Source organism: Drosophila tropicalis, unplaced genomic scaffold, assembly GCF_018151085.1.
Source record: "Drosophila tropicalis isolate 14030-0801.00 unplaced genomic scaffold, ASM1815108v1 contig_805, whole genome shotgun sequence".
In the NCBI taxonomy this organism is placed as follows: Eukaryota; Metazoa; Arthropoda; class Insecta; order Diptera; family Drosophilidae; genus Drosophila; species Drosophila tropicalis.
The window spans coordinates 3,401,219-3,414,751 of record NW_027173295.1 but is presented as its reverse complement, the minus strand read 5'-3'; the positions used below and the strand labels follow the sequence as shown (position 1 = coordinate 3,414,751).

Below are 13,533 nucleotides of genomic sequence, written 5' to 3'. Positions count from 1 at the left end.
TACATAGAAATTTATGCTCTGTTGTGAGGCAAACGTTTCCAAAACGTAATCCAAACCAATTAGCTAATGCTTCGAATTTGCCTGAGACGCTGAGAAGGTGCGCAATAAATGCTAAAACAACATAACTAACTGTCTGTTGCATGCTTTTAGGAGTTAAAGTTAATGCCCAAAAGATGCCACACCTTCTTATTAGACATCCCATTGAACTGCACAGAGTGCGCAGAGTGCATGAAGTCGAAAAGTGTTGTAATATAATTTAAGAATTTACTCTTACTACCTTAAAGCTGCAAACATTCATAATTTTAAACATTTTTCGCTTGATTGATTAATAGTTTCTTCAGTCAAAATTGGTTGGCGATTTCTGCCACCCAGTAGTTTTGCAAATGATTAGTCTAGATTTGACTTTAAAGAGGGTTTTTGAACACTTTTTGCCCATTTTTGCCCATTCTCTTCATATTTCGTTATTCTAGGCAATTTTTAAGAAAGAAATTCTGCCCTACGGAATGTGTGCATCAATACAAATCGAAATTAAGTTAAACAGCAATTTCGATTAAATTGTTTAAACTGACTTCAATGTTAAAATTTCCATTAATATTACAGAAAAGTTTTCAACATATTCGACAATATATCAATATGAAGCCTAAAAGTATGCAATAGGGAAAATTAAATAATTTCGAACTAATTGGTATAAGACTGTGATCCGGTATTATTAATAAATAAATTTTTTTTTAATAAGACAAAATTTTGTAAATTTTTTGACATTAAAAGAAGAAATATTCTTCACTTTATTTTCATCTTTTCGACATGAACCGCAGTTAAATAGTAAATCCGGGAAATGTTTAGGTATTAGAATATATAATTTATATGGATAAGCATGAGATATCAAGAGAAGCCAAATCGATCTGTCTGTCTCTCTCTCTCTCATAATATATGTATTTTCTTCTTCCTGTTGCTGCCTCGGTCGACATCTTAATTTGTAGATTTTCATCAAAAGAAAAACACAAAATTTCCATTTCCACCAGATTGTTAGTCTGACACTAACAGTAATTTCTTTCAAAGAAAGAAATTGTAGCAAAAAAAACTATTTATGTATAAGCGAAATTGAAATAATATATATAGATATAAAAACATATATCTGTAGAATCATTACTATACTTAAATAGCATAGGAAAATGTATTCTTAGTTTAATAATTATATTTGAGATCATATCTAGTATAATATATTTAAAACTCTATATATACATATAAAATGTAGCTAGGCCTTAAAACAAAAGCCCATTACAAATCGTAATAACTAGAGACAAATTAAATTTAAAATTTTTTGATTAACAACAACAAAAATACTGTAGCATTCTATGGAAACTTATTTAGGTCCCCTGTAGCTATATAGATATACATTTATAGATCCTATATAGTATACAAATCTCTATATATATACCTACACACAAATACACAAATATAAATAAATAAATTGAGTCCCTTTAACACACAACAAAAGAAAAAGAACCCAAAACTTCTTTCTGCAATTCTCTCTCTGTTTTTCCTACTTTTTCAATCACACTATTTTCTTTTTTTTTTTTTTTTGTTGTTGTTTATCTTTGATTAATGATTAACTTTCATTTCCATTTCAACTGGCACCATTTTGGCTTTAATTTGTTTTGTTTGGTTTTTTCCTGTTTTGATTATGTTTTTGTTTCATTTCGTTTTCGTTCATTTCGTAACATGTCACAGCAATCCAAGCAAGAATTGTGTAGTTTTTATCTCAAAAAAAAAAAAACAAAAAAAAACCTTAACCCGAACTCCTCCCCACAAAAAAATTGTTCTCGTTTGTTCATTTGTGTGCATTTCAGGGCGGCTACTTAGATGGACTACGTTCACATTTGGGTGGTTTAACACAACGTGTCAAATCATGGTATTGGGGACGACCTCTTGTAAGTGCCAATGTATTTTTCGTACAAACTACGAAAAAAAACAAAAAAAAAATAATACCAAAAGCAATAAAAATATACAAAAAAAAAAAAGAAAAGGAAATACCAACCACAAAACAGAAATTGTGTTACATGGATAACGATAATGTTTTCACGTGTCTGCGTTTTTGAACGTTTTTTTTTGAATTTGCATCTCGCCTCGAACTAGCCCGAACTAATACTAATACTACTACTATGTTCTTAGTACTGTTGCTAACTAAAACAAAAAAAAAAAAAAAAACAAACAATAATTAAAACATACTTACAACGTTTTATAATGCTCTAACTCTCACTCACTCTCTCTATCTCTCTCTCACCTAAGCCCTTTGTCTATCTATATCTCTTGCTCTCTAACTAAATCTTATTAAACTTAACTGTTTTGAATGTGCATTAAAATATTTTAAAAACAAACAAAAAATCTTAAGAGCAAAAGCAAGCACAATGCAAGTGCCTCAAATTTGTTAAAACTAAAACTTAAAAAAGCAAACTAAAAAGCATTTTATGTTTTTTATTTCTTTTTTTTTTTTTGGTTTTGTCTTTTTGTTAGTTGTGTTGTACTTGTAGTAGGATTTGTGTTTTAGTTTCCACTCTCTTTCCTCATATTTTTGCTTGCCCCACCCACCCAACCACCACCACCACCACCACCACCACAACCACACAACATTCCAATTCTCGTTCTTCAAAATTAGTAAATCATTTTCCTTAGTTCGTTTTATTGTACTTAAATCGTGGCGCACCCCGAATTTAGAGTTCTTTAGTCTATTTTTGTAAAGTAATTGTCAATGTAAGTATTAAAAACAAAAAAAAAATAAACAAAAATCTCTAAAAATGAAAACTCAACTCAACCACACTCAAATTTTAAAATCAACAAATGCAAATTAAAACCAAAAGAAATGTTCAAAACTAGAAACAAGACTTAAAATCGAAAACCGAAAAAGCGACAAAAAAAAAAAAAAAAAAAAAAAAAATAAAATAAAAAAAAAAAGCTTGAAAAATACATTTGCACATTTACGCATGAGTCACCCTGATTTCAAACCAAAAACCACAAAAAAAAAAAAAATTTAATTATTATACATATAAAATACAAAAACAAAAAACCAAACGAAAAAAAATAACTCATTACTTACTTCCCACATTTTACATTACATTTGGTAGTATTTATTTTTGGTATTTGTTTTATTTTTTTGTTTTCTTTTATTTCTGTTTGACCTGTAATTAGTGTGAAATTCCTCAACCCCAAAAAAAAAAGAAAACTTTTTTCAATTGCTGCTGCCCTATATACACACACACACCCACATACAACACCCACCAGCACACACACACACACACAAACACAAACATATATATATATGTATATCCCTAAATATATATATATAAATATTTCTAGTTGTAGATTTTAGAATTGTAAAATAAATTTCCATTTGGTTTTGTTTTTTTTTTTTTTTTTTTTTTTGGCCAGCGCTTAATAACTGAACATTTTCAAATAGTTAGTATTTGGTTTAGACTAGAAAACAATTATACCAAATCTAAATGTCTTAGTTGCTAAAGTTTTTGCAAAAATGTTTTCTTATATGGTATTTGAAATTTTATAGAACAAAATATATATGTATGTACGTATAAACAATTATATGTAGATCAACATATTTATATAACTGCCACGCCTCTAAATGCACACACCCACACAAATACATACATACATCCATGCATACAAGAGCCAACTCTAACAGCACACAGCACTCGCATACCATAACTAGCACTTGACTTAATGTAGAACACACACACATAGACACACACACACCAGAAGGCTGGATGAATGCATTTAAATCGGCATTCGAAATATTCAGAATCGACTTAAATACTCACTTAATTAACACCCCCTTCAATTAAATGAATACAGAACCGAATGAATAGATCAGATCAGACGACGAAGTATTCATTTAAACAGACAATGGAAGTAGGATTTGAACTCATGGGACAAGTCCTTGTCTGGCTTAAGGGCTAAGTGTTTAATTTCAAATTTAAGTTATTTTCTGTCAATCGAAAAATAATGAAAAGTTAATAATACAAACTTAATACTCACTTTTCTGTAAAAACATAACAAAATATTCCAAAATTGTTGGACTGTGGTCCACTAATGGGCTTAGGAAATAAAAGATTCAAAAAGGTTCCGAAAAACTTCATCTTTTTGTGGAAGACTAAAACATTCTGATAAAAATACCACTGAAAACTGAACTATTGAGTCAAAATGAGCCATATTGAAGGACCCAGCTCAGTGGCTCAGTTCAGTGAGCTATTCATTTTGGCTCACTCACTCATGAGCTACCAAAGCCTACTCTGATATACATATGTATGTCTGAATATACTTAAGAAATACTTTACGTTCTTTTCTATAATATACTCGAATTGATATTCGAATACAACACATTAAATTATACTCATTTTATTTGTCAATTTAAATCATCAAAATTAAACGAAGAAATCTAAGCAAACGAATTGATGTATTCGCAAAAACTCAGAGGTCCCTGATATATTGAGTATTTGGTATATTGAGTATTCATTCAGAGTAAACATAGATGTAAATGCATTCATGTAACCCTCTAACACACACACATACACACACATCTACACATACAACACACCGTGTTGAATAAATTTAGGATTTAGGGTTGCCAACATCATCTGTGAATTGTTTTAAGTGTTGTCGTCGTAATGAAAGCAATTAAAAATATTGCAAAGGATAACTTTTCTTTCCTTCAAGCTATAAATTTCAAAAAATACTCTTCTGTGCTTCTCCGATCTCTGTAAAAAATTGAAAAATCGATCGGCTTAAATAAAATCATGATTTGATCAACTTTCATAATCAAATGTGCTTAAAAATGCAAAGTTTCTTTAAACGCATTGGCCATGCTTTACATTGTCTGATTTACAAATTTGTGACTGACTTTTGCATGCCAATTAGCAAAATTGCATTCGAAATGAATACCATTTTCTTTGTCAAAATGATAAAAGCCAAATTCCTCTTTTACCTCAGTTGTCTGGGAGACTTAAGCCATTCAATCAACTGCAAAGACCTTTTTTTGCATTGAAAGAAGGCAACAAAAACCTAAAACACAAATCAGTGTTTCTGTTACCAAAAAGGTAGTCCTGGATGAAAAATACAATTTGATACACTTTCTCCTACCACCCCCACCCCCTCCCAAAACTCCATTTTCTATTCTTTTTCTCGAGCAGCACGCAGCAAAAATGCTTTTAACCCCCGCTCTCCCCATAATCCATGCCCAAACTATTCACAGATATCTTGTCTCTTTCTCTATCTATTCAAATATATATATTTTTTTACTTTACTCAATTAAAAATCTCTATCTGTACCTCTGTATATACATATATATATATATATCTGTTTGTAAATGAACATGAATGGGAAACAACAACAAAATGAAATGTATTTTTGACATTTCTTGTCATCAGAAATTAAACCAAGTTCTTTCTACATATATATATATTTATATATAACTACAAACATTTATTGAAACGTAACACAAAACTATTTCAACTTACTACAAAAAATAATAATAATAATAATAACAGAAAATAACTCGTACTTTCAACTATGTGCAATAAATTCTTATGCAAATATATATATTTCTACTATTTTCATTTTACACTGAAACCAATTTTTTTTTGTTGTTCGATAACAAAATCAAATTACAACAAAAATTTGACTATGCCTATCACAAAATTCAAAATGGCCATTTATAAATACCAAAACAAATATCGATACAAAACCAAACAAAAATGCAAAAAACAAAAAAAAAATACCTAATTGATTAGGAGTTGGCTACAAAACTCTCAAGAAGTTTCGATATGAAGGAAGAAGGCGGCACATTGTTGGGCGATAAAGCTGTACGAAGGCATCAGGTGAGTGCTACACTTTTTAGTGAAAGCAACAGCAAAATAAAACAGACAACAAAACAAACAAAAGAATTATTTAAAAAAAAAATATCAACAAACCAAAAAAATGATAATTAAATAATTATAAAATATTTAAATTAAATACCACAGCACTGAATGCCAACAAAAAAAAAAAAAACAAAACAAAAAACAAAAACTCAAATCAACTCAAAATGTTTGCGGTTTGATATGGAAAATCTATCTATTGAAAATCTTAATATTAATAACAATTTCTGTCAGTATCTTGAATTGAAAACACTATGATAACACACACACACACACACACTGAGAGAAATCTCTCTACAATACATTTGTTCTATATCATATAATTTGATTTATGATCCAACTCCAAAGCACATACAAATTTTCATGCTCCATATTTTTCCTTCACTCACAGAAACTCTGCCCAATGAAAAATCAAATCTCTCTTTTTATATGCCTCTGAAATGTTTTCCTTAGTAAAAAGTATTTATATTCAATTGGAATTACTCTTAGCTTTTACAACAAATATACAAATACAAATTATGTACATTTGGTTTGACCTCTAGACACACACACACACAGATACACTTACCTGAAATATATACCAAAATATATAAATAAATACAAAAAAAAAAAAAAACTATTTATTGCATCAATTCCTAAAGTTGCTTGCCTTTACTCCAACACCTAAATCTAATTAATATCTGTTGCTAAAATAAAAAAAAAAAAACGAAAACAAAATGTTACACAAATTCAAACAAATTTAGCTAAAAAGTAGGTTTCCAATTTAGTTTTACATTTGTTCTAATCACACAGCGTGCTACTAAGTAGTGAACGATACAAATTGATATTGATAAATTTGTTTGATTATTATTATAATTGTTTTTTTTTTTTTTTTTTTTGTAATTTTTACTATTGTGTAGCTTTAATCAATTTCCAATTTCTTGGTATTTTCTTTCTTGTCTTTTTCCAAACTGTTTTTTGCTTTTTTGTATTTCTGCCACATTAGTCCATGCAGCGTCTGTCAGCTGAGCAAAATGGTGGTTCAACGACTGAACAAACAACACATGAACACAATCCAAACGTCGTACCTGATCATAGAGGCAACTTACACATTACAGTTAAGAAAACGAAACCAATTTTAGGTATTGCTATCGAAGGTGGTGCTAATACAAAACACCCGCTCCCTAGAATAATAAACATCCATGTAAGTAAAGTTTGTCATCAATATTGATGACACTGCCTCACTCGATTCATCATTCATTGCATTTGTTGTCATAGGAAAATGGTGCAGCATTTGAAGCGGGCGGACTAGAAGTCGGTCAACTGATACTGGAGGTAGACGGCACTAAGGTGGAAGGTCTACATCATCAGGTAGGTTTATTAACAAGATAATTATGATTAAATGATGAATGTGTATGTGTATCTTTCTTTGCAGGAGGTTGCTCGATTAATAGCCGAATGCTTTGCTAATCGTGAAAAGGCTGAAATAACCTTCTTAGTTGTCGAAGCAAAAAAATCAAATTTGGAACCGAAACCAACAGCGTTAATATTTTTAGAAGCCTAACATTTGCTTGCCCTGCCGGCTAGTGACCCATTGGAACGACAAAAGCTTGAGTTCCTTTATGAATGGGGCATCGATTTAACAGAGACGCCAAAACCAATGCCAACACCAATACCGCTGACAAAAGCCAAAAATCCACCGCCACTGCCTCATCATAAAAGCGATAATACCAACTATGGCAGCCCAACAACAACAACAAACACTGCGCTCAACAATCATCATCAACAACAACAACATCAACAGCAGCAGCAATCACATTATCATTCCAATTCGAATTCTATTTCTCATCCCAGTACCAATACGGTTAATACACAAACAACACCAACAAAAACACTACCACCACCAACAACAACAACAACGCAACAACAACAAAACACAAGCACACCAACAAAAGCCTCAAGAGAGGCAACACCAACACGTGAACGAGATCACTCATCGCAACATGCAACTCCCACACGGGAGCAACATCATCGCGAACGACAGCAACAATTGCGCGAACAACGAGAGCAACGGGAACGTGAACACCAACACGGACACGAACACAGCCAACACCATGGACACCAGCAACATCATCGAGATCATCATCATCACGACAACACAAATCATCATCCACATCATCATTCACATCATCATCATCATCAGCAACATCAGCAGCAGCAGACTTCAGCAACATCCTCGCAACAGCAGCAGCAGCAACAACGCTACAAATCTCATAATAATTCCGTTTACCAGTAAAGAAAAATGCAGATGAATTCAAAACCCAATAACCGGATATTCAAAATCATTCATAAATATGTATGTGAATTGGACAAGAAGAAAATCAAAGTATTCAGTTTAAATAATTTGAATCAGTAAACAGTTTAATTGTGCTAAACTTTGTGCCTAACCAACACCCCCCAGAACCCCCTACACAACCCCTACTCTCTCTCTCTCTCTCTATCAGTCTCTCTTTCATCCTCTGTCTCATGCACGCCTTTTTACACTGAACGAAATGTAAGATGAAAGACGAACGCTAAACCGAAAAAACACGCTTGAAAAATGCTATTCAAAAAATGAGGAAACCAAAAATGAAAACCCAAAATCAAATTTATATTAAACGTTGTTGTCTAAGCTTTCCCCTAGGCTCCTACCAACCCCATTTCCCGATCCTCTTTGGACCACATACTTAGATACCACCCCCATCCATCTCTCTTTCACTTTCCAGTTAAGTGAAAATCCAAATCCGTAAGTCGCAAGAGATGCTCTGGAAAAGAAAAACCCCATTAAAAATAGAAAGATATATCAAAAAAGTACAAAAAAAAAGAAAACAAAATTTCAGTTGGAAAATCCTTTTTGATCATTGCTTCGATTCAATTTTATTTCTTTGACGAGGGTCCTTCAGAATATCTTTGTTCATTAGAATCTCAAATGTTATGCACTGAGCGATTAGAGCTCTTAATTAGAATGAAGTTTAAAAAGAAAGCAAAGTGTTTGACATTGTTAGAATCCGCTTAATATATCAAAATTGGATCCTTCCATGGCTGGTTCTAACACTCAGTGCAAATTGATTTAATGATTGATTCATTCATTTCAGTAGATAGATTTCGATTCCCATAGGAAACTTATTGAACGACCCTTGCATATCAGATGAGAAATGTTCAATTTGATCAATTTTATGTGATTCTTAATCCAGAAAGAAGAACAAAAAGGAAAAAATTAAGACACTGCCAAAAAAAAAATACAAGTATATATATCAAAAGTCTACTCCAAAAAAGAACATTAACAAAAAAAGACTTACCAGAAGCAAAGCGCAGACATCTCACTTAACGGCTTTAACTGATGCAATATGTAGATATGTATAATACCAACTTTATTAAACTCTCCCCAATGAGGTCCTTGTCTTATACCCACAACCTTAACCACAAACACACATAGAAAACGATACCAATTTAGGACTTCTGTAAGGATCTATACAAAACCAAAATCCCCTCAAATAAGTATATCTATCAAATGAGAAACAACAACAACACTTTGGCAACAATGGAAATGTGTGTGGAAAAACTGTATATCATATTGTATTGCTAATTGTATTGTATTATTATATATGATTCTGATTCTGATTATAAACGATTATGATTATGATTCGTAGTGTTAAACAACAAGCAATAAGAATTATTATGTTGAATATGGGAAAGTGTAAAAATTTAGTTTCACGAGTTTTTTATTGTAAGAGAATAGAACAAAATAGAAAAAAAACTAACATTCCGTTTTCTTTTCCACAAAAACAACAACAACTACAACAATATGGCAAATACACACCCCCCAAAAAAAAGAAAGAAAGGAAACTTAATAAGAAACCAGAGCTTAAACAATAAAAAAAAAAAATGAAAAAAAAACAACAAACAAAACAAATAAAATTATAAAATATCCTTTCTAAACACAGTAAGCAACAAAAACAAAAAAAAATATATAAATTTATAAATAATTAGACGACAATGCAGAGAAAAAGAAGAACACATTAAGTAAAGCGAAGTAAGAAGTATAGCAAGAGAATGAAAGGAAAACCAATTATAACCAAAACAAACAACAACAACAACAAAAACGAAGTAACTAACTAAAATACACTGTAAAAATGAAACAAGTGCAAAGCTAATGAAAGAAACGAAAGCTTAAACAAATACACACACACACACACCCACACACAATTGCAATATACATACACATGCACTAGACACATGTACACACACACACAGACACGCATAATGCTTTATTATTTATAACAGCAACAAACAAACAAACAAACAAACAACAATGAAACAAATATGAAGCCCACCTAAGCAAAACACAAAAAAAAAAAGAAAAAAATTAAAGCAAAAATTAATTTGTAAAAATAATCTAAAATGTATCACATGTAAAAAGTTATAAACAACAACAACAACAACAAAAACAAGACAACTACAAAGCATATTTAATTATTATCGAGAAAAACTAAAACAATAATACATACATTAAACAACAAATCAAGATCAAGTTGATAAAAACAAAATACTAAGAATACAATGAAAAGAAATTAAACAAAATAAAATTAAATCCCACTCCTTAACCCCTGCCACCCCGACAACAAAAAAAAAAAAAAACAAGCCACAAGTGTCGTTTTAAACAAAGAAGCACTTCATCTCACATGCGTCTCAGCAGCTGAGGCAAACTCACACACACACGCACACCAATACACATACGCCCCTTGACTAACTAACATCATCTATTACTACACAACAATTAATCCACACCAAAGTTGAAAGCTTAAAAAAGAAATGCAATTTATTAAGGGTATTCATTGAATCAACGTTAACCAATGAAAATAGAAAACTCTAACAAAATTTCACAATGTTTTCTATTCAAAATGTAACATTCTATAACTATTCTATACTTTTGAAATGTTCTTTACTTTCCACATGTGTGTATCTAATTATCTATGTATGCCTTTTCTTCATTATGTATCCGGAAGAACCCTCGAAAGTATGCAATACAATGTGTTTAAAAACAAAGTCTATATGAACAAAATTGGTAGCAAGAATCCTTAATTGATAAAAGAATATAGTCGACTGCTTATAGCTAGTAGCAATTCTAGAGATACGAAGTAGGGAGTAGTCTTTGCTCCCTTAAAGTATGCAATAAGATTTAGAAATGTCCTGTCCATAAAATACATACAATCGCCGAAACAAACATTGTTTTAAGTTTTCAGGCGTAGGACAATTTGTAAATTTGTTGACAGCAATAAATGTTTTAATGGCCTATTGCATACTTTGAGGGGCAAAGTTTTTTGCTTATGGCATACTTTTTATCCACAGTCTTTTTTCCACAATGTGTAATATCCAATTTGGATTATATTATATATCTTCATTTAAAATACGTTTTGTTCGCTTCCAACAATGAGGCTCGACCTACTCGATTGAAAGATTGATATAAAATAGGTCACAAAGATACACTGCCAGCCACTTGAATAGGAACACCCGAAATTTGTTTTTATTCGTTCTGGCATACTCTTGACTTGGTTTTAATTTCTAATCTATGCAACATTTCTCAATGTTTTGAGTTTAAAATTAATACTAATTGTTGTTTAATTGTTCTTAGAAGCCACTCAGAAAATTGTTTTAAACGAAGCGATGTTCAGTCGCTTAGAATAAGATTAAATCTCATTCTTTTGATAATACATTATGGTTGCCTAAGAAAAACTCAAAAGTTATTTCAACTTTATGTTTTAATCAGTTTTATTCGTTTAAACTCTAAACAAACTAATTGCTAATTTCACACATTTTGCACATTTGTTTTGAATAAATGAGACAACGATTTGGTCGATTTAGGTTTGGAAATATACATACACACATTTGTATTATGAAATTTTAATTCATTTACAACAAATTATTTGTTCAACTTTCTTTAATGAATACCCGACAATGTGTTAATTAGTACAATTTAAACTGCACACTGCACTTTTTCAATGTTTGTTAAAAAGTTAAAAAAGAAAAAGAAAAAAATTAACTGCAAAATTATATGTATTTCCCCCTTCACTGAATTTACAAAACAAAAAAATCGAAAGTTGTTCAATTTTTCCCTTATCTCCAAACTACAAAAGAAACTCCACCACCATCACTCCCCCTTATTCCCAACCGTTTTCCACCTCCACCCCCACCAAAAACCAAAGCAAAACAAAAAAAAAAAAAGAAAAATTAAAATGGTAAACGAATTATGACAAAACAAATAAAAAGCTATGCTACTCTCTCTCTCTCTCTATCTCTCTCTACCATTAACTCTAACTGCAAAATAAACTAAACATTTACGCAAACAAAACAAAAACAAAAAGAACAAAAAACAAACAAGAATCTATGCTGTAGAAGAGAAAACGAACGCTTAAAATTTGAGGTTGATTGGCATTAAGTAAAAATAATAATAATACTAACAATACAAAAACTAAAAAAAACACGCGAAACAAATAAAAGATGAAAAGCTAGGGAAATGTTAAAACGATGTTGAAAATAAGCCGACAGGGCGCGATCAGGAGCAAAAACTAAACTAAAAGAAGGAAAAAAACCAAGAGAAAAAACCAAACTCAACTAAGCTAAAAAAAAAAAAACTAAACTAAACTTAAAGCACGACTTAAGAACACAAACAACCATAATTGTGCAAAAAAAAAAAAGAAAAGAAACAAAAAAAAAAAAATAAATCTAAAACCAAAATGGAACTTTCATATTTGTGTATTGTAAAATATATTAGCAACAAAAGGAAAAACAAAACAAAACAAAAAAAAAAAGAAATTAAGAAAACTACAAAAATGGAAATTAATTGTTTTCGCTATCTCTCTCTCTCTCTCTCTCTCCCCTCCCTCTTTTACTTATGCGATCTAACTATCTCTGTCTGTCTCAATCATTCACTTGGTCATTGTTGATTTTGTTTGTTGTGTGTGATAAGCGTTAAAATCAAATGAAATGGCAACAAGAAAGCAGAACACATAAACTAAAAGAAAATTTATTAAATTAAAAAAAAAAAATTGCTTGCCTGGAAAATAAATGGTTTTTTTTTTTTTGTCTAGAAAATCGGATCAGAATAAAATATATACTCTGTATGTGTATGAGAAAGAAAAAAACTAAAAAAAACTAAAAACAATATTAATGCATGGCGCTTTTTGTGCTCTTCTGTTCTACATATAAAAAAAACATTCGGCAAAATCCATAACTCGCTGTCTCTCTTTCTCACTCGCACTCTAAAGTCCTTCTCTTTCTCTCTGCTAAAATTTTCTATACATATGTCTGTGTTGTAAAAGAAACAAAAACAAAATATAAACTAATTAAAACTAATTAAATGAACATTAAGAAAATGTTAATTTTGTTGACTATTATGTAATAAAAAACCAAAAAAACAAACCCTTTAAAATAAACGCTTAACTGTATATTAGTTATGTACATTTTTAGCTAAAAATTACCAGGAAAGCAAAAGCAAAAAACTAAAACTAAAAAAAAAAAAAAATCAAGGAAAAAGCTAAGAAAAGCGCATGCTGTTAGTCATTGTTAGTAAATATATCAGAATTTACGAGAA

At 30.7% G+C, this 13,533-nt stretch overlaps 2 protein-coding genes across 4 annotated transcripts in view; both read left to right on the top strand.

Moving 5' to 3' along the window:
* Window positions 1–7,477, top strand: part of dysc (dyschronic) — a 26,384-nt gene extending 18,907 nt beyond the window's left edge. Inside the window, exons 13-17 of one of the 3 annotated variants that reach the window (XM_068293990.1) lie at window positions 1,851–1,931; window positions 5,799–5,885; window positions 6,910–7,107; window positions 7,182–7,274; window positions 7,339–7,477. In XM_068293990.1, coding sequence (XP_068150091.1) covers window positions 1,851–1,931; window positions 5,799–5,885; window positions 6,910–7,107; window positions 7,182–7,274; window positions 7,339–7,467 — 588 coding nt within the window. In that variant the 3' untranslated portion in view covers window positions 7,468–7,477. The remainder of the gene's footprint in view (window positions 1–1,850; window positions 1,932–5,798; window positions 5,886–6,909; window positions 7,108–7,181; window positions 7,275–7,338) is intronic. The other 2 variants (XM_068293991.1, XM_068293986.1) reach the window with 2 other exon arrangements.
* Window positions 7,427–13,533, top strand: LOC137580075 (ell-associated factor Eaf-like). The gene has a single exon (XM_068293992.1). It carries the CDS (start codon window positions 7,564–7,566, stop codon window positions 8,197–8,199), a length of 636 nt encoding a protein of 211 aa, XP_068150093.1. The 5' UTR covers window positions 7,427–7,563; the 3' UTR covers window positions 8,200–13,533.